We start from the raw sequence: 25,137 nt of genomic DNA, 5'->3' as shown, positions 1-25,137 counted from the left end.
AAAGAAGAGAGAGGGAGTCATGGGAGTGTATAGTATAGGTGTATGTGTGTGTTCTGTAGAGTCACCCACCAAAAACAACAAAACAACACACCAAAATGGCAAATATCCACCAAGGGCATTATCGCCATTTCACACCTATGGTACAAATAATTCGGGATGGGCTGTCACAACCACTCTTTTTATGAACTCTCCAATGTTTGGCTAGTGCTACAAAACAATGTTTAAGCTTCATTCTTCCATGATATCATTTGATAATACAAATTTTTGATGTACTAAAAAAGTTTATTTTGGTTAGAGAAACACCGTAGGAACTATGCTAATCTACACTGAGGGGATGAAGGAAAGTTTAAACCTGGGACATAGTGGATACCCTATCCACGGCTTTGCCGTCAAGCCATATTGTTTACGCTTCCAATATCGGGTTAAAGCTGCTCATTTCTAGCTCTATGCCCCAAAGATTTCAATCCGGGGAAATTTGTAACTAAAATATAGTGGTTAATCAGAAGAAACTTGTAATATATATTATTCAAATCACGTGTAAATTCATAACCTCTCTTATATCATGTTATTCGGCCGACCACACAGCAAAGTTTTATTCAAACACCAAGAGTTTATGTATGTATGTGAGGTCGACCCAAAATAAAGGGAGGGGAGGAAACAACAAACAGAGACGTTAGAACTATTTGTGATCCTAGAATGCGTTTGATGAGAGATTGTTTATGAGGCTACATTGGTTATGCACCTGCAGATCTTCAGATTTCTACACCAGGAGCTGCCTTGTACTTGAGGCCGAAGTTTCGCATCAAGAACAGCCGCTTGGAGTGAAAAGAACTTACATTATCTCAACCACTGCCCGACCAACAATGCTTCCCTTATTGAGTTCCTGGAATGCTTCGTTACTCTCCTCAAATTTGTACCTTCTAGAAACAGCATTAGCTAGATCAAATACGCCTGATTCTGCCAATCTGACCAACTTTGGCAGATCCTGCCTTGCCCTCCCTCCGTAAGATCCAATGATTTGTATCTGTTCCACAAGATTATTGCCAAAGAAGTAAAGATGTTTGCTGAAATGAAACACAGAATCCTGGACAACTTGATATTTAGTCTGCTCGTCTCAACAGATGACAAAAAATTACAAAGTCAAAACATACAACTAAATAAACATGAGATGAATCTATGAAATGGTACCTCGAGACTTGAGCTAATGTTGTGGTCATTTAGATGCAAGAGGAAGTAATTGCTCAAAACAAAAGGAAAATTTAATCATAATACCATTTGGATAATACCATTTAGCAGCCACATGATCTAGCTCTCAAATCCCCCCATGACCAACTAGCTGAAGGAAGTTGACTTTCAACCCGAAACCAATTGGTAAGGGCTGAAGTAGCCCATCTCTTTACAAGCTTATGCAACGTTCTTTAATTCCCAACAAGGGACTCGGACTCTCAATACTAGCCATCTCCTAGACACTGGTAATCATTGGCAGAGCCAGTGTTTAGCAGGAGCGGAAGTCCCAAGTTTGACAATTGATCTTACCTACCAGTCTTATAGCAATTCAAAAGATCATATTTATGCCTGTTTGTTCAGCATCAATCTGTAGCACTGATTCAGAACAGAATCAGCGTACTCAAGTGCAAGACTATAAATGGATGGAATCTGAAAGATCATTCACGCTGCTAACTAAATAACTTCTTGTACGAGAATACGAGCTTCCCCTAGACTTCTCAATTCTGTTATAATTCCAAGAATCTTATCACAACTCTACCTAATTACATTCATCTAATAAACATTGATGTGGTTCCATAAACATCATACCATATTCCAGAAATTGAAAATCAATTGTCACTTTGATACAGCATTTATCATACTCACCTTTCTACGGACAAGACGGTTTATATCTACTTCCCCAACTGCACCAGCTTGTGAAAGCCCAACCATTACAGCTTTTCCTCCATCTTTCACACTTTGCACACATTGCAAAAATGTCTGCGGCCTTCCCAGGGCTTCCACAGCGATGTCCACACCCTTTCCACCAGTTATTTCCTGTCCAGAACAAGTGAACAGCAAGTCAACAGTACAGGGATAGAACACGGAAAAGGTTTTGCTTCATCTCAATATCAATTTCAAAGGTACAGATTCAACTTAATTCTAATATTAGTTTATGCTCTTTTGCTAGCACACCCACAGGTTATTCATCATGGTACTTGAGTATTATTTGTGTCATCACTTTTACACCACACAATAGGGGCAATGGTAGTGGGGAGGACACAAACAATCACACAGATTTCCAAGAATCTTGCTTTATGTAATATGCTGTGTGTATGTGCTTATAATAATTCTCAAATGAGGTCATTCAATATGGTCTTAAAATGAGGAAATGTTTCTCTGTTGGGGTTGTGTAGCTTGATACAAGCCATGTGCAGACAGGCATAACCTCACATCGGGGAGTACCACAATAATCTACCAAGTTAAAAAATGTGATCCACCACTAACAGCACTAACTGGGCATTCAGACCTCCATATTTCATCTAATGACTGATTAACAGGTCCTTGTGTAAGTTCCTCAATAGGAAATAAATCATGACTTATGGTTGGCTCCATGGGGTAGTTTAATGTATTTTGTTGGACGTTCAATTGAGACAACACAAAGACAACCAAACTATTTTGGAAAAATGAGACTGAAACAAATTATCGACACCAGGATTAGGAAAAAATCACATTGCACAATTACTATATCAACTACTGCATCATATGTAATAAAAAATAACAGAAAAGTGCTTTAATATGTACCATTATTTTGCCAACAGCATCTTCCTTAGCTGCATTTACAGCATGCGTAGCTCCAAATATCTTGGCTTTCTGCAGTTTTTCATCTTGAACATCCACAGCGATAATATCAGAGGCACCAAATGCTCTTGCTATCTGCAAACAGCTGTCACAAGTGATATAATTGTAACATGTTTATAATAATTTCATGAACAGAAGTAAAAGGAACATTCAAGTTAAACAAAAAAACCACCAAAGCTAAAGTAGAATGCCTTCCGTGTATGGATGATATTATATCAAGTCCAAAATTAGAAGGGAAAAATAGAAAAGACAAAAGATAACGCCTTAGTATCAACCGTATAACCAAAAAGAAAATTCTGAGCGAATACAAGATCTTACAGTACCTTGACCCTACACCCCCAATTCCAATCACAGCAACTGAATCCCCAGGCTTCACCTGAGCCGCATTAGCCATAGTACCATAAGCGGTAAACACTGCACAACCTAAAACTGCAGACTCGATGTATGGCAATGACTCGGGCAAAATAGTCAATGCATTTGCCGGCACAACACAGTATTCAGCAAGGCCTCCCATACTATACATGTATACTGGTTCTCCTGCACAGTATAGAATACCTTTTGGTTATCAAACAATGAACATCTGTAATCTCCACAAGCGTAGCTGACATATCAAAACAGGAAAAAAGAAGCAGAATTTCAAGGAGGAGGAATCTTGAAACACATCACAGACATGTCAGGGACATGAAATAAGATTTTGACTAAAAGAACATTACTAATTTTTCCTTCAACTTTCCACTAATTGCACAAATGAACAGTCACGTTTTAACTTTTACACAAAAAGAAAAGGTGTCTTGCTTACCAAAAAAAATTATGGAAATAGCCAAATAAATACAATGGATCTTGTATGCTACCATATACAAAGGTAAGAACAAAAAACTACCATCACAAGTAAAGATTCTCTAAGTGGTAGGATTTAAGGAACTTTACTGCTATGTGTTGAAAGAGTTCAGTTTGTCTTGACATTCAGAGATTGACATATTCAACAATAGAGTTTCACCATGAAATGACCATGGTAATGTCTTACAGCAATCAGAAGTAAAGACCTGTTCATTTCAAATCCTTTTAGCCCCGCATTACAATTACAGATACTAGAAACAACAATTTATACTTTAGCTTGAGAGTTCATGAAATTGACAAAAACAAAACCAAAAAAACATATAGATATAGACGCAGAGAGATAAAAAAAGATAGAAAGACATACAGAGAGGAGAGAAAAGCACGCTTACCACTGCTGCGGAGGAACAGCCGAGTTTCACCATCATAAAGAGTTCCTTTTGCACGGTTATAAGCAAAGAAATCCTCGCATAGATCATCGTGGCCCTTTATTCCAGTTCAGTGATTAAAAAACACAGTCAACTATAGAATACACTGTTTCCTCCCAAAAGAAAATGGTAATTACCACATTTGTAAAGCAGTTAATAAACCATCATATGTCAATAACAAAATTTAAATGAGCAAAGTAGCATCTCCGAGAAGTATTACCTTTGAACAGTAGGAACAGTTGCCACAAGGCATGATGAAAGCTCCAACAACTCGAGATCCAATTGGTAATCTGAAAAATTTTGGAAAATGAAACTAATGATCCACTTTGGTTTCCCTCTGTTTCAAATTTCAGCAAAAGATCTGGCATGTACACATTCAGGAAAATGAGATTCACAAACATTTTAAAACGAACATAGCGGTGGTAGTTATGTTAATGGTTGTCTTAGTGGCAATGCTGATGCTTCCAGCGGTGATGCAGATAACTGTGGAGGAAGGATGGTGATGGAAACAAGGTTGTGGTGATGGCCAAGGGAAGATGGTGGTAGTGAATATGGAGGTTATGGTGGTTGTAGCCGCGTTTTCTTAAAAAAGCTGACATATCTTAGATATTGGGAACAATACCTATTCAGGTGGAATTTAAAGTTGGGATTTATGAACTCCAGATTCGAAGTTTCTTTCAATGGATAATTTAACGAGAGCATTATTTACAGAAGATGATGAAGATTGTTGAAATCTAAACAAAGTGCACCTTGCTATAGTTTTGGTGTCTGTGGCTGGTCCATGTTCGACAACCTCACCAGTTATCTCATGTCCCACAACACATGGGCTAGCAAATGGAAGCTCGCCTTTCATAACATGGAGATCAGAGTGGCAAACTCCGCATGCTATAACAAAGAAACACGAACAATATCAGCCACCATAGTAGCAACGGAATAAAGAGGTGAACAAGCCAAAACAAGCAACAAGGCAGAGGAAAAAGAAACTATCATTTGTAAGTAAACAACAAAGGTAAAATGATAAGTTACTCGAGAAGATTAAAGAATCAAAATGGCAACACCGAACGAATATAAAATACAATGGCGAAGACGACGACGACGACGACACATTGATCACAATTGAATTGAGCAATCATTTTCAACCTGGGCACGCATGAAACAATTATAACAAATTAAGATGGACAAATTAGGCTGAAATCAAATGATTCCCTTTTTAACTTCATTTCTTCGGTCAATCGGCAGCTATGCAATTAATTAACATAATTTCAGGGTGTTTGATTTAATCAAGGAGTTGGAAATGAATAAACATGAGGAACAAAGATACAATAATTACGGATCCACAGAGAGAGAGAGAGAGAGAGAGATTAAATTAGTACCCACCCTTGGTTTTGATGAGAAGTTCACCGGATTTGGGGCGAGGGATGTGAAATTCCTCGAAGGTGAGAGGTTTGTTGGGTTCCCTGAAGACAGCTGCCCTCATGGAGGAAGGCAGTCCGCCACCGCCGCCAAGCGAGGCGTTGGAGTGAAGGCATCTGGTGGTGCTGGTGGTGGTATCTCTGAATTCGGGTTCAAATGCAGCAGAGTTGTTGCGTAGGCGTTGACCCGCCAACGGCGCCAACAACGGAATAGCAGAATGGGCAGAGGATGAAGAAGAAGAGGGCCTTGAATTTGATGGCGAGAGGAGTGTTTTGGCGATGGCACTGCGACCGAGACTCCGACTGAGATTGCGGATCATCACCATCTTTCCTTTCAATCTTTCTTTGAATACTCGGGTCAGGAGCTGGATGAGTCCAACAATTCAAATGTAGACGTAGCTGAGTGAGTAGCTGACATGACATTCTCGAGTGCCAAAGTCGTTACAGATTATTTAAACTAATCGGACCCTACCGCTTGATTCGTTGATTAAACTAACAGCCATATGTTATTTGTTGTGGTCCAGCCATATGTTATTTGTTGTGGTCCAGCCATATGTTATTTGTTGTGGTCCGACGACAACAAGGATGTTTATCCTCATCGGATTGCCACACCGTCTCCCCTCTCCTTGCCCCCATTAATGGGACTCTTATTATTATTATTATTATTATTATTATTTTTTTCCATACAACTATATAGATTTATTTTCTTTTAAGGGAGTTAAATTAGAAAAAGGACCATTGCCGGATCATTTTTCTACGGATTCAAGGGATATCGTAATTGTGTTCATTTATCGTACATCGTGCGATCAGTTTTCTTTAGGTACTATTTATATTTAATTTTAATTATGAATAAATTAAAATCTAAAAGTGACTAAGTACACAAGTGCGTGGTGAGTGGGTCTGGACCCATTTCACGCATGATACAAAGCATAGGTATAGTACAGTAAGGTAAGATAATGAGTATACCATCATAAGAAGACATTTGTACTAAAAAGTGTCACGAATCCTCATCGATATGGAACTCTGCTGCTAGAACCTAGAGGGGTGCAAAAATAGAAATTTGTGAGTGAGTGAAACAAAACTTTTCAAACCAATTTCAATTACCAAAGGCAGTAGCTTCTCGCCGTAACACCTATATAATTTCCCAGAAATAACAGGCGTGGCTATAACTCAAAACCATAACCAAAATAACAGTCTCACAATTATACCGTGTCAAATATATCAACAAGAACAAGTAACCCAAGTGAAATAAATCAATATGAAATGGTATGTCAACCGGATCCACCTATTGTGCCTTGTACGACTGAACCAATAGCTCATCAACATATTAGCCGGAGTCACCTCACGTGACCTGTACAGCTGAATCAATAGCTCATCAACATGCTAGCCAGAGTCACCTCACATGACATGTACGGCTGAATCAATAGCTCATCAATCAATGCTAGCACAAAAGTCAGAGTCACCTATAATGACCTGTATGACTTATCCATATCTCATTAATCAATGCTAGCACATAAGTAGGAGTCACTTATAGTAACCTGTACGACTTATCCATCTCTCATCAATCAATGCTAGCACATAAGTCGGAGTCACCTATAGTGACTTATACGACTTATTCATATCTCATCAATCAATACTAGCACATAAGTCGGAGTCACCTATAGTGACCTGTACGACTGAATCAATAGCTCATCAAATATCCCTGCACACAAGTCGGAACCACCTTTAGTGGTCTGTACGACAGGACTGGGTGTAAATGAAGGGAAAATATGAGATTTATGTGGGATTTCTATTGACTAGCATGCATATACAATTCAAAATTTATATACGAAAACAACGGAAGCATGTCATCAATTAATATCAAAGCTCTAGTCATGAAAATCCCCTTCAAGATTCATAGGTTTATTTATGATGCATCAAAAACAATTTATTGGAGAACAAAGTTTAGGAGTAGTTTTATACCTCTTGATCTAGATCTTAGACCAAGGATGGACCACCTCCAAGCTCTTTGCTCCTTGAACTCCTTGAGCCTAGCCTCCCTCCTTGCCTCCTCCACTTTGTTGAGAATGAGTGCTCCTAGGTCCTCTTCAAGTTTCCAAAATTGAAAACCTCTAAAGATCCTCACCCACTAGTGTAGTGAGAAGGATGAAGGAATAACCAAAGGGGTGATAAAATGATTAGCTAAAATCCCCCTATGGTGGCCGGCCCTTTGAGTGTTAGAGAGAGTTATTTTCTTTTCTCTTTTGTTGTTTTGAACACACAAAAAACCCTTTTGAAACTTTCATTATAAAGTTCCTTTTATAACATAAAGAAACAAGTCAACAATTGACATTCTCTCTCCCTCTCTTTGGCCGGCCTTCTTAGTGTTGTTTGGGCCTTGGGCTTTTATTATTTCAAGTCATCCAATGCTTGAATAAAAGCCCAATGGGTTTAGGCCCAATGGGCCCAATTAAACCCGAACATTTCTTTAAGCCCAAAACGATCTTTTATCGCTTTTATGATTTCTTTAGACTTTCTAAATTAATCACAACACTTAATTAATCCAATTAATTATTTCCATCATCCATTAGTTACTCACTACAAGAGTGTATTGGTGAACAATCTTTTAGGTTCTAATTAGCAAGGCAGTGAAGTGATTGGCACCAATCCAATTGATTATATTTAATCCATCCACTTAGTGAATTAAAACTTACTTTTAATTCACCTTCTTCTTTGATGACTACATTTAATCATCTAGAAGAACTCACAAGCCATGAGTGACATCTAAACATATATCATGGCTACCCAAGCTAATGTAGAAGTTCATTCGGAGAACCTATTCAGTTGGAATTACAATGTAATTCGATCCTTCTCTAAAACAATACTCTCAATCACATCACTAGGGTATGGATATACTATGTCAAACCCCTAATGTGATTATGCTTTCTTATATGATTCAATTGAGTCGCATAGGAACGTTTTCCTTTATTACGCTCGAGACTTCGGCCGAAGATTCCCGAATCATATCTCAAAGTATTTTTCCTCTCATAACGAGGATCAGAGATTCCTTGTTGATCATTCACATGCCTACATGTTTAGATACCTTAACCCCAACAATGCCGTGGACACTCCAATGAAATGTCGTTTGACATGATCAAAGATCAAGGACCTAACCATTAGACATCTATGATGTCTCAGGTCAAAGGATTACTTACATTATTCCAACCTTCAGAGTTACTTGCTTGACATGTGAGTAGACCTCCATGCAAGTACTCTCGTTCGATTGTGTTCAGTGAACTCATTCCCTTAATGAGCACCTACATACTTGTCTTAGTGTCACTACACGAATGGGATGAGACTTTCCATCCTTCCATTTGAAGCAGACATAGTATGTACCGGTCTATGCATTGTTAGTATCCCTCCGACAATCCTATGACCAGGAACCTTTTTGGACATAATGGTTATGAGAAGAAGGTCTCTGTAGTCTAATCATCATTAGATTACTTCTTCCATCAATCCATTGTCCATGGATTCATTATTTAGGACATATTTCGTTCATTGAGATAGTCCTAATTAGTATCTTTGCCTTCCGATGTATAAGAGTCATATATACATCATTACATTGTCCTGAAAGGTTTCTTCCAAAGATTGACTTTCAGGGCATATTTCCAACAATCTCCCACTTGCACTAAAGTCAATCACTAGTGTAACTTATACATGCTAGTTGAGTGAGCTTATGCTCGTAGGTTAACTTGGTTATGTATTTAATCACCTTTTAATTTAAAAGGGATTTACTTATCAAATGTTTCTAAAACATTTTGATGATGTCTCTTTCTTGTGTTCGAATACTTTGATGAGACCTTGATTCCATGGCTTGAGCTATCGCCCCATTACGTCGTAGTATCCTACTAACGACCTTATGGTTTGGATTCAATCATTGGTTCTAAAAGAACCCCTTCCATTCAAAACACCTTTTGAAGCAGTTTCTAAAACAATATATCGACATATATTTCGTTTGTATACTTTATACAAACTTTGCTCCAATCCTTGAGACCATTGTAGTACAATACTATTAATATATTCATACGATTAGTACTTCATTCATTATGAAGTTCCATTTGTTTAAAATGGATTATTTTCACTTTGGTTCATAACCTAAGTGAATGCACGCTTCTAGAGTCCCACTCTGATGTTCCTTTCTTAAAGGCAATAATACTCTTTCAGTTGCTATGGTTCTGATCCTGGGATATAGTAATATCTTAAAGTGACAACCCATGTGGTTTTTCACCTTTTGATATTTACTCACAAGTCCATACATGTGTCCCTTTTGTGATTTTATGACACATTTATTATAAGGGTTATGAAAGTGATTTTCTATCATATAGTAAAATGCTTTCTTAAATCTTCAACATTTGAGATTTAATTTCCCCATATAACTTCCTTGAGATAGCCTTTGTTATATCAATAAGTCCAATTTCAAGTCTATACTTAAAATTAACCGTGTCATGTCTTGTCATTTTTCGAGTAACATCTAGGTTTGATCAAGTCTATCAAATAGACTTTATTCATATCTTGTTGCTCAAATTATGACATCACTCCCATTGGGCTTGTTGTAACTTAGCATTCATTCAAAAAACTTAACACTTAAATTTTCTTGATTTGAATGCATATTGCTCCCACTAACTTGTTTTGGATCTATTGACAATCATTGAGATCCATTAGCTTATTAATGATGTCTCAACAATTTTGAGACTATCAACAACGCTAGCTAACACAAGTTATTTAAATGAATCATTTAAATGGTGTCATACACCATACTTCAAGTTTTAGTCATACTAAGACTTTAATGTAGTCATATAAAAATTATCCAAGTCTTTAGTGAAAGCATGGCTTCTACTAAGGATATAGAAACTCAACCATTCCTTCTAGGTGGTTGATATAATTCTTTATCAAAACTACATAGAGCGTTATAGTTACATAAGGTGACGAATTCGGATTGTCTTGTTGTTAAACTATATGTTGTGACTCATTTTGAAACTATTCCCTTTTGTTTCATCAACTTGTCCATATGCTTTGTTATTTAGCTTGTTCTCATAAAAGAGAATGATGGACAACTCCCAACATATAACCATTTTATGCTAGGTTGACGAAACCTACATTCAAAGACTATTCTTTAGAATGTTAAACAACATAGAATATTAACGTTTTGTAGAGCTTGAGTCTTTTCACAATTAAAATTATAAACTCTCAATAATAGTCAAGTACTATTATTATTTAGACAACTATAAACCAATCATATTCAAGTTTATATCCAATTTCTCACCTCCCACTATTTCTCATGACTTTAATGAGAAATCATTTCATACATTCAAAAAATGTATAAACGTGGAGTATACGGGTTGAGGACATTGTGTAGTAGCTTTAAAACCTTTCAAGCTCATTTGTTTCACTCTTCACTAAGTTGATGTCTTGTTATTAAGTGACTAAAATCTTTAAACATTTTATTGATTTAGACACTTCATTCTTGGTTTAATCACTAACACACTTGACATTTTAAAACAATTTTAAGAATGTCCAATTAATTGTTCAAAACTACTAATTGAATCAAGAGTGATCTTGATTATTGTGGTTTAAGTGATAACCATATAAGAAACGTTTTTCTTATTTCTAATATCATTATAATCATGTATCTCATCTAGGATACAACAAGACAATATTCAATTCATAACATTACTTTAAGGAAATATTTTATTTATTAGAAGGCATTCATCACATTACATTAATATGATAACACAAACATTCACAATGTTTAACTTAAAAGGAATTAGCTCTAAACATTTAGAGACTTATTTAAGTACCTTCAAACATTTAGGCATTAATAGTGGTCTTCCATCATATGAAGCCACATAATAAGTTCTTAACACAATAAGAAAGTTTAAAGACAATCTTTAAATGCCTAAACAAACTTCCCAAGTAGTAAGCAAAAACATGGTGACCGAACCCTTCTCCACTTTTTTCTTTGCTTGTTCCTCTTCTACTTAGCTCCTCCACCTATATACAATTATACAAGTGATTAGCACTTTATATCAAATATAAATATTTAGAAGATCTAACAATTAGAATTGAAGACAAGAACATAAACCATACCTTGTGGCTTGTCCTTAAGAGTTGCAAGGTATAACCTGCAATTCCTCTTCCAATGCCCCTCCTTTCCACAGTGGTGGCAAGCCCCCTTGGGCTCCATTGCCTTCTTTTTCTTCACTCCTCCTTTCGGCTTAAGAGTGGGTGACTTCTTCTCCTTCCCTTTGCCTTTGCCTTGCGGCTTAGACTTGGAAGAGGATGGCTTGTTGTAGGCTACTGCAGAAGTCCCTACAACGTTCTCTTTCATCATAGTTTTCTCAGCAGTTGCTAACATGTTTAGTAACTCAGAGAGAGTACTATCCATTTTATTCATATTGTAGTTCATTACGAACTGTTAGAATGAATCAGAAAGAGAAGCCAATATAAAGTCCTGGGCCAATTCCCCGTCAAGTGGAGTACCTAGGTTCTCCAGTTGTTCAATGAATCCTATCATCTTCAGTGGATGTAGATGCACTGGAGCCCCCTTGACCATCTTGGTCTTCACAAGTTCACAGACAGTGCTAAAGCGACGGTTGCGCGTCCCTTCACCATATAACTCCATAAGATGGAGTATTATGGAAAATGCACTGTCCATGCCCTCGTGCTGTCTCTGTAGCTCCTCATTCATGGAAGCCAACAGATAGCACTTGGCTTGTGTGTCATCCTTAATGTGCTTGTCAAACTTAGCACGTTCATCCTCAGTGGCCGAAGGGCCAAGAGGTATGTGAGATGGAGCTTTGTCTAGTACGTAAACAATCTTCTCCAATGTTAGGAGAATCTTGACATTACGATACCATGATGGGAAATTGTGCCCCTCTAGGCAATGTTTGTCGAGTATTTTCGCGAGTGTGCTTCCAACCATATCTAAATACATAAACAATAAAATAAATTAGTTTGATTGTTGATTAAGTCACACGATTCGGGTCTTCGAACCGAATGACACCACCCACCATTTTTGGCAAATTCCATATCCCTCAATATGGAATCCGGGAGATTTCAAAGAAAGCTCCTAGCAGGTTATAGGAGGCTCACTATTACCAAGCCCACCTCACGATGATACGATGTCGGCTAGCAAAAATAATAATGAGAGGGTATACTTACCCATTCACAACAACCTCTTGTGATTACCTATCTTATTGGCCTCTAGAGAATAATGCCTCACGATGATACGATGTTGGCACCATTCTTCTTAGTTAAGTTCTTACCCACCATGCCGGTTTAGATAGGGGTCCAAGTATAACCTCACGATGATACGATGTTGGTTACACTCGTTGCCTATTTTCACCACATCAAATGTCTTTAAATAGATTCCTCCTGAGTATAAGCATGCACTTTGCACTCCCCCATGATAGGGTGAAGGCGGTGTACAAGTCATAAACGATTGGAGCCTACCATGGTGGAAGGCCACGAAAAAGTGTTCAAAGCACTCTTACGCTTTCAACTTAATATTGTATTTGATTGAGGGATTTTAAGGTCTCATCAATTTTATTTATTTAAACACATTCAAATAAATTGTGTCCTATTATAACTACTAGTCCAAAGTTTAATGAAATTAGTAGCATACAATATCCCCACTATTCATTTTCATAAAACAAATCAATATCAAAACATTTTTCAAAATATTGGAGATACATATAACTACTAATTGTATTCATTATAGTTTAGTAGCGTATGATACTCCCACTATTTGTTTTGAGAAAAAAAAACAAATCAATATCAAAAACGAATTTTTCAAACATTGGAAGTAACTACTACTACTACGGTTTTTGCATTCCCTTGAAATTGGACTTTATAGTCATCTTAGGCTCTTGGATGACCATGGACTTATTGGTTAATTCAACAACGAGCCAACATTGTTGAATAAGATCTCAGGGAGGTTGTGTCAATTTAATTACGTGCTTTCAATTCAATTAAAACATTTTTGATTGAGCCATTAGAAATGAAAGACAATGATTCATTGCTAATTAGGGCATTGGACCCATTTAATCTTTTTATCTCATGTCAAAACCCTCTTTTAAATATGTCTCCTTACCAATAGTTAAAGAAACTCTAGTCTAGTACTAGAGGGAATCAACTAACTAAAAGAGATTAAGAAGTAATAAGAATTACAAACCGATTTGTACAAATTCCTACAAATTACACATACTAAGAGGGAGAGATAGATTAATGTCAAACATGATAAGGTCCAATTGAAATAGAAATTAAAACACATTCCCAAGGTTCAAACAATTTGAGTTTAGCGCCTTATTCTCGTAGCTCAATTATCGTTTAAGGCATAAGTCCATAGTCACCCATTTTCTAATTACTTAATCACATTAAATGATTAAATGGAATGCAACATAATCAATTAGATTTAGTGCATATGGGCATAATTAAATGATGAGTTTAAACATTAAACAAAATTAAAATCAAACATTTCAATTTTTAAATAGTATGGGTCTAAATGCAAATATGAAAAAGTTAGGGGTCAAACCATAAATACTAAAAGTAAAACCAAACTTTTCATGATTACAAAAGGACCCTCAAGTGGGAAATCCATTGAGTTTGGCCGGCCATATGAAGGGGGAGGTGGGTAGGTCTCACCCACCTTGCATTATTTCAACATAAAGAAGAAAAAGAATTCAAATTATGCTTGCACTTGATTTTGCTTTAAGGAAATTAGGGAAAAAGTTTTAAAATATCCTAAAGAAGTCTAGGATTGAAAAAACCTTTTGTAATAAATATTGATGATAAGAATATCATCCAAATCCATAAAACAATTTATGAACTTAAATAAAACTATTTTCAAAAAACAAAACCATGAACACCAAGAACATAACCAAGAACTTCAAGAACACATTTTTCTAGCTACAAAGTGTGTGTGTGAGGTTCAAAACAAAACACAAACACATAGCCAAAAAATCCCCTTTTGCCGTGCCCTCCCTATGATTCAAAACCCCAAAATTTGTTCTAAACTCACTCTTCATTCATGCATCCAAAACACCTTTTGCATACATATCTTTTTCAACTATTGATTCACAATTTTTCAACATTTGAAAAACAAAAGATAGACATACTTTGAATGAAGAACTAATATGTCAAACATAAAATTAATACCCATATGCATAAAATCCAAAAGGACACATCAAATATAAACCTTTGGCTCTGATACCACTTGAAGGGAAAATATGAGATTTATGTGGGATTTCTATTGACTAGCATGCATATACAATTCAAAATTTATATACGAAAACAACGGAAGCATGTCATCAATTAATATCAAAGCTCTAGTCATGAAAATCCCCTTCAAGATTCATAGGTTTATTTATGATGCATCAAAAACAATTTATTGAAGAACAAAGTTTAGGAGTAGTTTTATACCTCTTGATCTAGATCTTAGACCAAGGATGGACCACCTCCAAGCTCTTTGCTCCTTGAACTCCTTGAGCCTAGCCTCCCTCCTTGCCTCCTCCACTTTGTTGAGAATGAGTGCTCCTAGGTCCTCTTCAAGTTTCCAAAATTGAAAACCTCTAAAGATCCTCACCCACTAGTGTAGTGAGAAGGATGAAGGAATAACCAAAGGGGTGATAAAATGATTAGCTAAAATCCCCCTATGGTGGCCGGCCCTTTGAGTGTTAGAGAGAGTTATTTTCTTTTCTCTTTTGTTGTTTTGAACACACAAAAAACCCTTTTGAAACTTTCATTATAAAGTTCCTTTTATAACATAAAGAAACAAGTCAACAATTGACCTTCTCTCTCCCTCTCTTTGGCCAGCCTTCTTAGTGTTGTTTGGGCCTTGGGCTTTTATTATTTCAAGTCATCCAATGCTTGAATAAAAGCCCAATGGGTTTAGGCCCAATGGGCCCAATTAAACCCGAACATTTCTTTAAGCCCAAAACGATCTTTTATCGCTTTTATGATTTATTTAGACTTTCTAAATTAATCACAACACTTAATTAATCCAATTAATTATTTCCATCATCCATTAGTTACTCACTACAAGAGTGTATTGGTGAACAATCTTTTAGGTTCTAATTAGCAAGGCAGTGAGGTGATTGGCACCAATCCAATTGATTATATTTAATCCATCCACTTAGTGAATTAAAACTTACTTTTAATTCACCTTCTTCTTTGATGACTACATTTAATCATCTAGAAGAACTCACAAGCCATGAGTGACATCTAAACATATATCATGGCTACCCAAGCTAATGTAGAAGTTCATTCGGAGAACCTATTCAGTTGGAATTACAATGTAATTCGATCATTCTCTAAAACAATACTCTCAATCACATCACTAGGGTATGGATATACTATGTCAAACCCCTAATGTGATTATGCTTTCTTATATGATTCAATTGAGTCGCATAGGAACGTTTTCCTTTATTACGCTTGAGACTTCGGCCGAAGATTCCCGAATCATATCTCAGAGTATTCTTCCTCTCATAACGAGGATCAGAGATTCCTTGTTGATCATTCACATGCCTACATGTTTAGATACCTTAACCCCAACAATGCCGTGGACACTCCAATGGAATGTCGTTTGACATGATCAAAGATCAAGGACCTAACCATTAGACATCTATGATGTCTCAGGTCAAAGGATTACTTACATTATTCCAACCTTTAGAGTTACTTGCTTGACATGTGAGTAGACCTCCATGCAAGTACTCTCGTTCGATTGTGTTCAGTGAACTCATTCCCTTAATGAGCACCTACATACTTGTCTTAGTGTCACTACACGAATGGGATGAGACTTTCCATCCTTCCATTTGAAGCTGACATAGTATGTACCGGTCTATGCATTGTCAGTATCCCTCCGACAATCCTATGACCAGGAACCTTTTTGGACATAATGGTTATGAGAAGAAGGTCTTTGTAGTCTAATCATCATTAGATTACTTCTTCCATCAATCCATTGTCCATGGATTCATTATTTAGGACATATTTTGTTCATTGAGATAGTCCTAGTTAGTATCTTTGCCTTCCGATGTATAAGAGTCATATATACATCATTACATTGTCCTGAAAGGTTTCTTCCAAAGATTGACTTTCAGGGCATATTTCCAACAGTAAATAAGTATGCTCAAGTGCTACGATCATGTGAAGACTGCGAATAATCGCGGGTCACCTACGAGTCGGAACCACCTATAGTGGTCTGTATGACAGACCTGTGCACCTACCTTGAATCCAAGGTGAGCATAAGGTGTGGGAGGTGAACATCACATGAAAGACTGTGCCCTGGCCACGGGCAGGAGCACTAACATCGGGGTGCATTCACAATAATTATGTGCCGGTAATATATATATGGATATGCCATGATGTAATCTAAAACTCACCCATACCATAGCATTTTCAAGTATATATAAATATATATAATATGGCTTAAAATGTACAATCTATAATGCTTTACTCCCGAACTATTTATTTTCGGGAATAATTATCAGTGATAAGCCCAACTAGACACTAATTTAATTAACCATCATTACTTACGTTTCCTTACTTCATTTCCTTGATTCCTCACATATCGATTTATGACCAACATTTAACCACCAAAATCATAAGGTTAAATCTCACATTTTCCACCAATATCCTTTGCATTGCTCAATTCCCCAAACAAGGCCATTGTCCCAATTAATTAGTCTCGTTTATTGTATGGCTGCATCTAACGTCTCGTTAGACTGCCTACGCACCCTAAACAGGGATCAAGCCATTCGTAGTTCGCACTTGTCCTCCAAAGCATTCATAGAAATTATATGAAATATTCAATTTATAAACGTTTGTGGAGATGTCAATCTTGTGTGTGTGTACACACACACACACACACACGATAGAAGGGAAAAGGTCCACTCACCTTAGGTCTGCGCTACGACTCCCTCATACGAATATCGAGACATCACGAACTATCATCGCCTGTGACCAATTATCAAATTACGTCTCAGAGTTCTTACCGATAGAATACATAATTTACATAAAACACATCCCTACGTAATACAATCCGGAAGATTTGCATCACGGATCTCCGATCCGTTACTTCAAAGATCTACATTATGTTTCTAGAATAATGTCCTAAGGTTTCATTACGATCCAACGGTCGGATCTCCGCCAATTGCTAAAACCAAGTGACGGTCAACATTTTATTTTATGAACTTACAAATTCAATTCGGAAAGATCCATATATCGCATTCCCGATCTGTAAGTTTCTATGGTTCTTAAATATTACGTATTATAACGTATTAAAGTTTGGTGACGATCCAACAGTCGGATTGTCGATTCATATAATGACCTTCTAACGTATTGTAGAGAATTTAGGTTCCAACAATCAATCTGCATCAAACGATCCTCAAGACTGAACTCCAGACATCTAATTTATCCTAAACATAGCATTGACGGTCCTCTGGCCACGCGCCGCCGTGAGTGGCGGCCGGCTACTCAGACTTGCTGGAAATTCAACTATTTCTAAAAATTCTCAAAAATTACAGAAATGAAGATCTCAATGAGAGAAACAACTTTCCTACCTGCCATGAAGTTCAAAAGTGGACGGAAGATGGTCAATTTTGCCCACGTAGCCGGTGGGTGCCTAAAGCTTCCCAATGTCGATTCGTTGCTACGGTGGTCCAACGAGATCAAGGTTGGTTGGGTTTTGCTCCTGGGGTGATGGGCTACAAAGCCCAAGTGGTGGCATCGGCCATCGCTTTGCCATTTTGGCGAAAAAATAAAAAAGGGTTGCCAGAGCATCGTGAGAACCGTTAACTTTCGTGGCCTTAAATCGCCACATATAGAGGTTAATCAATGTGGTTCTTGGTGGATTTTGTAGAGGGGAATAAGAGCTTCAAGATGGCGGTGGTGGCGTCGAGAAATTCCACAGAAGTTGGCCTGAATCGGCCTTGGAAGTTGGGTGGTCGTGGTGGTGGCATGCACGGGAAAGCTGGGAGTTTTCTACCTTTTTTTTTTTTTTTTTTCCTTCTGATTTCTGATTGGGCTACTGCCTTTTTTGTACCTTTTATCTAATTGGTCCTCCTTAACCAATTAACTAACTTTAAATAACCAACATCAGACGTTCGTAACTATACCGTTATAATCCAGACTCACTCACAAACGACTTTCGCCTATGTGTTCGTACCAACGAGTACTACTTAAATATGCTAAAAGAATAAGTCATACGCTTCTCTAAACGATGATTAACGAAAGTCAAAGTCTTTGCCTCTAGGGCATTTTCGTCAATTCCCTTGATTAAAATAAATAAAAACGTAAAATTAGGGACAGATTGTCACAAGAAGTATGCATAATGTCTTAAAAAAAACGTCAAACATGACGAAAGTAGTGAACTCAATAGAGTATGATCATCCTAGGATAGGTGCCTCATTAAACCCTCGTTAGGTAGCAAAAACTATCACATCCCAGTCTCGGCTCCGCCGTAGCACGATATTGTTCGCTTTGGGCTTACCATCCCTTCACGGTTTTGTTTCTGAGAACTCATGAGCAACTTCCCAACAGGTCACCCTTCCTCGGATTGCTCTCGCCCAAACTCACTTAACTTTGGAGTTCCGATGGAATCCAAAGCCAGTGAGTTCCCAAAAGGCCTTGTGCTATGGGGAGGGGAACATGTACATATAAGGCACATCACCCCTTCTCCGTTAGTCGATGTGGGATCTCATAATCCACCCCACTTAAGGGGAACCCGGTGTCCTCGCTGGCACATCCGTATTGAATGGCAGAGTGGCTCTGATACCAAATTGTCAGATCCCAGTCTCGGCTTCGCCGTAGCACGATATTGTTCACTTTGGGCTTCCATTCCCTCACAATTTTGTTTCTGGGAACTCACGAGCAACTTCCTAGTGGGTCACCCATCCTAGGATTGCTTTCACCTAAACTCACTTAACTTCGGAGTTTCGATGGAATCTGAAGCCAGTGAGTTCCCAAAAGGGCTCGTGCTATAGGAAGGCGAGCATGTACATATAAGGCACATCACCCCCTCTCTGTTGGTCGATGTGGGATCTCACAAAAGCCCAATGGGAAAAATGCTCCTAATCGTAGTAAAAAGAGTACATTAGACCAAGTGAGTATGCTTCTGGATACTCCCCCTGAGTTAGACATAACCTCCAAATAAGAGAACTACAAATAATTCAGCTCAGATAATTTACGCATACCGATTCCTTGGACGAACTTCTGAAAAGTAGACTTGGGCAATAACTTGGTGAAGAGATCGACAAGTTGTCCCGGGAACGGATTTTCTTGACTTCAATGTTTTGATGTTGTTGTTGCTGGTGAAGAGATGTCCCTTGATGTATCCCTTCTTTAACTGCTAGATACATGCTTTAAAGATCGTCATAGGAAGGTCACTACGGAAGAAAGACCACTAGTGCTTCGAATATGTACCATGACTTGTCTCAACTAAAAGCATTCACGCGATGCTTCATGCAGGGTGAGAATCTCAGCATGGTTCAAAGAAGTCACAACTAGCGTTTGCTTGGTAGACCTCCAAGATATATCGGTGTCTTCAATAGTAAAGATATAGCTCGTTTGAGAACGTGCCCTATGTGGGTCAGACAAATAACCAGCATCTGTGCAACCAACGAAGCGAGATTCAACTCAAGGATCGAGGGGAGTGGTGGCTCCTTTCGAGAATTCATGGGTGTGGAACAAGCCTAAATCCGTCGTACCCTTAAGGTAGCGGAAAATGTCTTTAACACCATTCAAGTGTCTGCGTGTAGACGTATTGTTGTATCTAGCCAAAAGATTAACAGGGAATGAAATGTCAGGTCTAGTGCATTAAGCACCAATTGCACTTAGGCATGGAGCTTCGGGCTCCAAAATCTATTCCTCATCCTCATTGGGACAAAAGGGATCTCATTTAGGATCTAGAGCCCAAACAACCATAAAAGGTTTCACTTTATCCTCATTACAACGTTGCAACACCTTTTGGGTGTTGTTCGATTGATGTACTAGGATTCCATCTGAATAATGCTCGATCTCCAGGCCGAGACAATATTGAGTTTTCCCAAGATCTTTCATCTCAAATTTCGATTTCAAGTGAGCGGCAATTTCCTCAAGCTCTACGGAAGTTCTAATAAGGGAGGTTCATGTCGTCGACATAAACTGCAACGATCGTAAATCCAAAATGTGACTTCTTTATGAACACACATAGGTATAATTCATTGTTCACATAACCCTGATTTGTCAAATATTCGCTCAGACGGTTATACCATATATGCCCAAATTACTTCAATTTGTAGAGTGATCTCCTCAATCTAATTAAGAAAGTGTTCTGTGGTCTAGAACTATTTGAACCAGTCATTGGAAGTCCTTCTAGAACTTTCATGTATGTATCTAGATCCCCATAGAGATACGCGGTTACCACGTGCATAAGCTGCATATTCAGTTTTTTAGAAACTACCAAACTGATAAGGTAGCTGAACGTTATGACATCCATTACGAGGGAATACATCTCCTCGCAATCAATCCTAGGGCATTGAGAGAAGCCTTGCACTACGAGGCATGCTTTGTATCGCATTATTTCATTCTTCTCATTACACTTCCTCACAAAACCAACTTGTAGCCCACAAGCTTCACATGTGGTGGAGTAGGAGCTACAAACTGATGTGTAACTTATGTTGACACACAAATTAAACCCTATTTGTGACAATTGTAGTAATGAAGTAAGTAGGGATCGTTCTAACCGGGGATTAACTAGGGGTGCTAATCTAATTTGAATTGACTCAAAAACACAAAAACTAAAATTTAATTTGGTCGAATTTGAAAGTGTTTATGACTCCAAATGCTTAAAAACACAAAATAAAACAAATACGAATGACTACGACTCAACAAAATATGGGGGGATTGTGGTTGGATGAATTTAAACTAAATGGGCAGATTGTAAAGAAAATAGATTCTAAGACAAAATTTGGATGAATCAATGGATGATGGGATAGCTAAGGGGTTCTTCTCCACACATGAAATATATGCAACGTAAATCAATTTCCAATTATCAATCCAATAAGTTATGAACCTCGATACTCCAAGTTAATTAGGTCCGCTTAAATTAACCTTCAGATTTCCCTAGAATCATTGAATTGGATGAATATGCATCGCAAACAAATTATTCCTAACAAATTCTCTATATGAACAGCATGATAAAGATATAAGTTAGAATCATTACGTTCTTTGGAAATCATAAGCATCGACAAGGCATTTGTAACTATGAAAAGCATGATACGCTTGCCAGGAATCTACTTAACATGATCGTGACTAGCAACCTTCACTACTTGTGAATATAAATTCATAACGATTAGGTGAAACAAACTTATATCCTAGCATCAAATTCAAGCATGCAAATTAAGCGTGCACTCTCAATCAACATACAAGAATAAGTTCTAAATCAAACGGTTAAGCAAATTGTATTCAAAACTTATGCAACGATAATTGGAAGTAATCACCTTATTTCACATATATAATCATGGTTTCGAATCACCCCCTAGCTAACTAGGGGGTTTAGCCTCTCATGTTCACAGAAAGAGAAATACAATTGAATTTAAACATAAAGCACAAAGGATTGATTACACCTAGAACACCCAACGAATCCACTTGAATTTCTGTGCGTCGAAGCTCCTCTTTCCTCTTCTCCTTGCTGCGGCAGAGAGTGTTTAGGGAATTTTTGGATGGTTTGGGGTGAGTTGCTGGTTTATAGATGGGTTTAGGATGGTTTGGGGGTTCGGCAAGGTTATGGGGTGGTGTAGGAAGGAATGGAAGGTGGCTGGGAAGGTGGAGATGGTTGCGGCAAGACTGGGAATTGGCTGGAGTTTGATGGGAAAAGGCACGGCTGGAAGAATCTGGGATATGGTGGCTGCGGCAGTTTTTTTTAGAGAATGGAGATGTGTTGGTGGCTACGGCACAAAAAGGATTAGGGTCATGGGATGCACGGTTTAGAGGGAATTAGGGTAGAATGGTGAAGAGTGCGGCTGCATGAATTTGGGGTGTAAAGGTGGCTGCAAGGATGTGGATGAGTGAATTAGGGTTGGATGGTGGGATCCACGGCCTATGGTGGAAAAATGGGAGGTGGCGGCTTATGTCAAAATTAGGTTGAAATCCTCATGGAATCACGGCAAAGGTGAATAAATAAATGGGATGGTGGCCACGGGTTGAAAACTTTTTGGTATCTTATGTTTTATTAATAATGGGATGCACGGCTTTAGGTTTTGGTGATAGGATGCACGGCCAAGGTGGGTAATTTTGGATGCAATGGCTGTTTTGTTTTATTATAAAAATGAAAATAAAATGGAAGGCTACGGATTAAAGGGGAGGATATGGAAAGGTGCGGCTAAGTATGTAAAACCTAGGGTTTTAAATATGTTTGGTTCCTAGCTTATTTTTATTAACGAAAATAAATTCAAAGGCTTCTAGAATTAGGAAATAAAATCAGAAATTAAAGAGGGAAAGATTAAAGGGTGCGGCTAGGGTTAGGTTAGGAGAGAAATGGGTTAAAATTCAGAAATAAAAGGGAGAGTGGCTGCAAGGAACAAGGGTTAGGGTTTAAGTGCATATAAGGGGACAAAATTGCCCTCCCTTGCACGGCAAGGGAAGGGAAGAAAGGGAAAGGCACGGCAAGAGTGTTTAAGGAGCCTAGGGCCTTCGTTTTGTGTCCTAAAGTACCTACAAGGTCTTCAAAGTGGCTAGAAAATACGGACGTTTAGATTAGGAAAGGTTAGCAAAACGGGAAACTTAGGGTTAACTTTCCTAAAATAGGAAACCTTGTTTGAGTAGGATTCCTCGTTTTGGTAAGAATTCATTGTTGGAGTATGAATTCGTCGTTTCTTCGAGTCTTCAATTCATTCATTCCTCTTCCACTCCAAAAGACTCCAATTTGCATCTTCTTGCACACTTTGGCCTTATAATCTGAAAATACACAAAAGTGGCCTTAAACACTAAAACAACTAAGTAAACACAACATAAATGTATGAGAACAAGCTAATTAAGTCGCATGAATATGCTCCTATCACAAACCCAAACACCTTGCATTTCGCGAGCTAATTGAGTTCGACCTAGATTGCTTGTTTCTAGCTTGACCAATCCGTTCTACGTTGACAGTCATTAATGGAATATGGTTCAATGTCATCTCTAAACATAATGTCATAAGCAAAGGTATATGCGAATGTATCATCAACAATCATCTCATTCCGATTCCAAACCTCATCCAATACTTCTTAATGGATCGAAATCTCGTGATTCTTGAGAGGCCGGTATGTCTCATCTAAGAAATCACCATAATCTAGAATGACCTCATGCGTTGGAACAGATGAGTAAGCAATGATTGGATTCAGACTAGGGTCACTAGTTTATGTCATTTTCCTATTCCGGGGTTGTGAATCCTTTGAACCAGGGGGCCTGCCATGCTTCAGGGTAGGAGCAGGTGATAGGCTAGCTGCCAATGTACTAGGCCGCATGGGAGGTGCAACCGCCCCACCCTCGAGGATAGTCTGGCCTTCCAAGGTGGTATTACAATGTACATTAAATATGTCCATCCTTGCAGGTATATGTGATCTCGTCACCTTTGCTAAATCAGTAAAAGCATCCAACATGCTTTGAGCGATGCTTTGAAGATCTAGAATACGTTGCATTTCAGTTTCAAACTGAGGGGTACATGGATCTAAATGAGACATACTGGGAGTAATCCATGACAATTCGCGGTGTTCTATAGGAATGTTAGTGATCTTATCTCCCCATAACGACAGGAAGATTGTCTCATCAAAGTGACAATCCGTAAAACGTGCAGTAAAGAGATCTCCTATCAAGGGCTCTAAGTAGCAAATAATTGTAGGTGAATCATAACTGGCATAGATTCCCATTTTTCTCTAAGGACCTATTTTGGTACGTAGTGGCGGCGCTATTAGCACATAGACTGCGCACCTAAACACATGTAAATGCGAGATGTCAAGCTCGTATCTAGTAACCAATTGTAACGGTGAATGAGGTTAGGTGGCGGTGGGCCTCAAGCGGACCAACATAGCTGTGTGTAATATTGCATAGCCCTAGGCAGATACCGGCAAATTGGTTTGCATAACCAAAGTCTGAGCTATCATTTGAAGGCATTTTATGAAAGCTTCTGCCAGGCCGTTTTGGGTGAAAACATGGGGTACAAGATGTTCAACTTCAATCCTAACAGACAGGCAATAATCATCAAAGGTCTGTGATGTAAACTCTCCAGCATTATCCAGTTGAATCGACTTGATCGGATAATCAGGGTGGTAAGCCCTAAGCTTAATAATTTGTGCTAGGAGTTTAGCAAATGCAACATTGCGTGTGGACAATAAGCTGACATGTGACCATCGTGTCGATGCATCAACCAACACCATGAAGTATCTAAATGGTCCACATGTTGGTTGGATAGGTCCACAAATATCCCCTTGAATCCTCTGAAGAAACTTAGAAGGGTTGTGAATAATCTTTGTAAATGAGGGTTGAATGTTCAGCATCCCCAGGGAGAATGCTTTGTAAAGCGGATGGCTGGGATAAGATTTCAAATGATTCCCATGTGATGCTTT

At 38.2% G+C, this 25,137-nt stretch overlaps 2 protein-coding genes and 1 pseudogene across 2 annotated transcripts; all 3 read right to left on the bottom strand.

Moving 5' to 3' along the window:
- Positions 1-495: 495 nt before the first annotated feature.
- On the bottom strand, positions 496-6,181 carry LOC148699400 (GroES-like zinc-binding alcohol dehydrogenase family protein). Its single transcript, XM_088699895.1, has 9 exons — positions 6,077-6,181; positions 5,487-6,026; positions 4,859-4,994; positions 4,330-4,399; positions 4,074-4,167; positions 3,171-3,384; positions 2,791-2,932; positions 1,873-2,043; positions 496-1,024 (listed from the first exon to the last, which is right to left on the bottom strand). Exons 2-9 carry the CDS (start codon positions 5,845-5,847, stop codon positions 833-835), a joined length of 1,380 nt encoding a protein of 459 aa, XP_088556021.1. The 5' UTR covers positions 5,848-6,026; positions 6,077-6,181; the 3' UTR covers positions 496-832.
- Positions 6,182-11,586: 5,405 nt separating this feature from the next.
- LOC137719937 (uncharacterized) lies at positions 11,587-12,248 on the bottom strand (annotated as a pseudogene).
- Positions 12,249-23,931: 11,683 nt separating this feature from the next.
- LOC148699399 (uncharacterized) lies at positions 23,932-24,441 on the bottom strand. Its single transcript, XM_088699274.1, has one exon. The coding sequence runs from the start codon at positions 24,439-24,441 to the stop codon at positions 23,932-23,934; it is 510 nt and encodes a 169-aa protein (XP_088555400.1).
- Between the last annotated feature and the right edge of the window lie 696 nt (positions 24,442-25,137).

The sequence above is a fragment of the Pyrus communis genome, chromosome 1 (genome assembly GCF_041283825.1).
Source record: "Pyrus communis isolate YQ-2024b chromosome 1, ASM4128382v1, whole genome shotgun sequence".
NCBI lineage: Eukaryota > Viridiplantae > Streptophyta > Magnoliopsida > Rosales > Rosaceae > Pyrus > Pyrus communis.
The sequence above is the reverse complement of the archived record's forward strand: the minus strand, read 5'-3'. Positions and strand labels throughout refer to the sequence as shown.

Coding starts and splice junctions, on each gene's coding strand:
- LOC148699400 (XM_088699895.1), bottom strand. CDS start 5,847: ATGGTGATGATCCGCAATCTCAGTCGGAGTCTCGGTCGCAGTGCCATC. Junction 4,400..4,858: donor GACACCAAAACTATAGCAAG/GTGCACTTTGTT, acceptor AAAATTTTTCAG/ATTACCAATTGGATCTCGAG. Junction 2,933..3,170: donor ATTGGGGGTGTAGGGTCAAG/GTACTGTAAGAT, acceptor CACTTGTGACAG/CTGTTTGCAGATAGCAAGAG.
- LOC148699399 (XM_088699274.1), bottom strand. CDS start 24,441: ATGGGAATCTATGCCAGTTATGATTCACCTACAATTATTTGCTACTTA.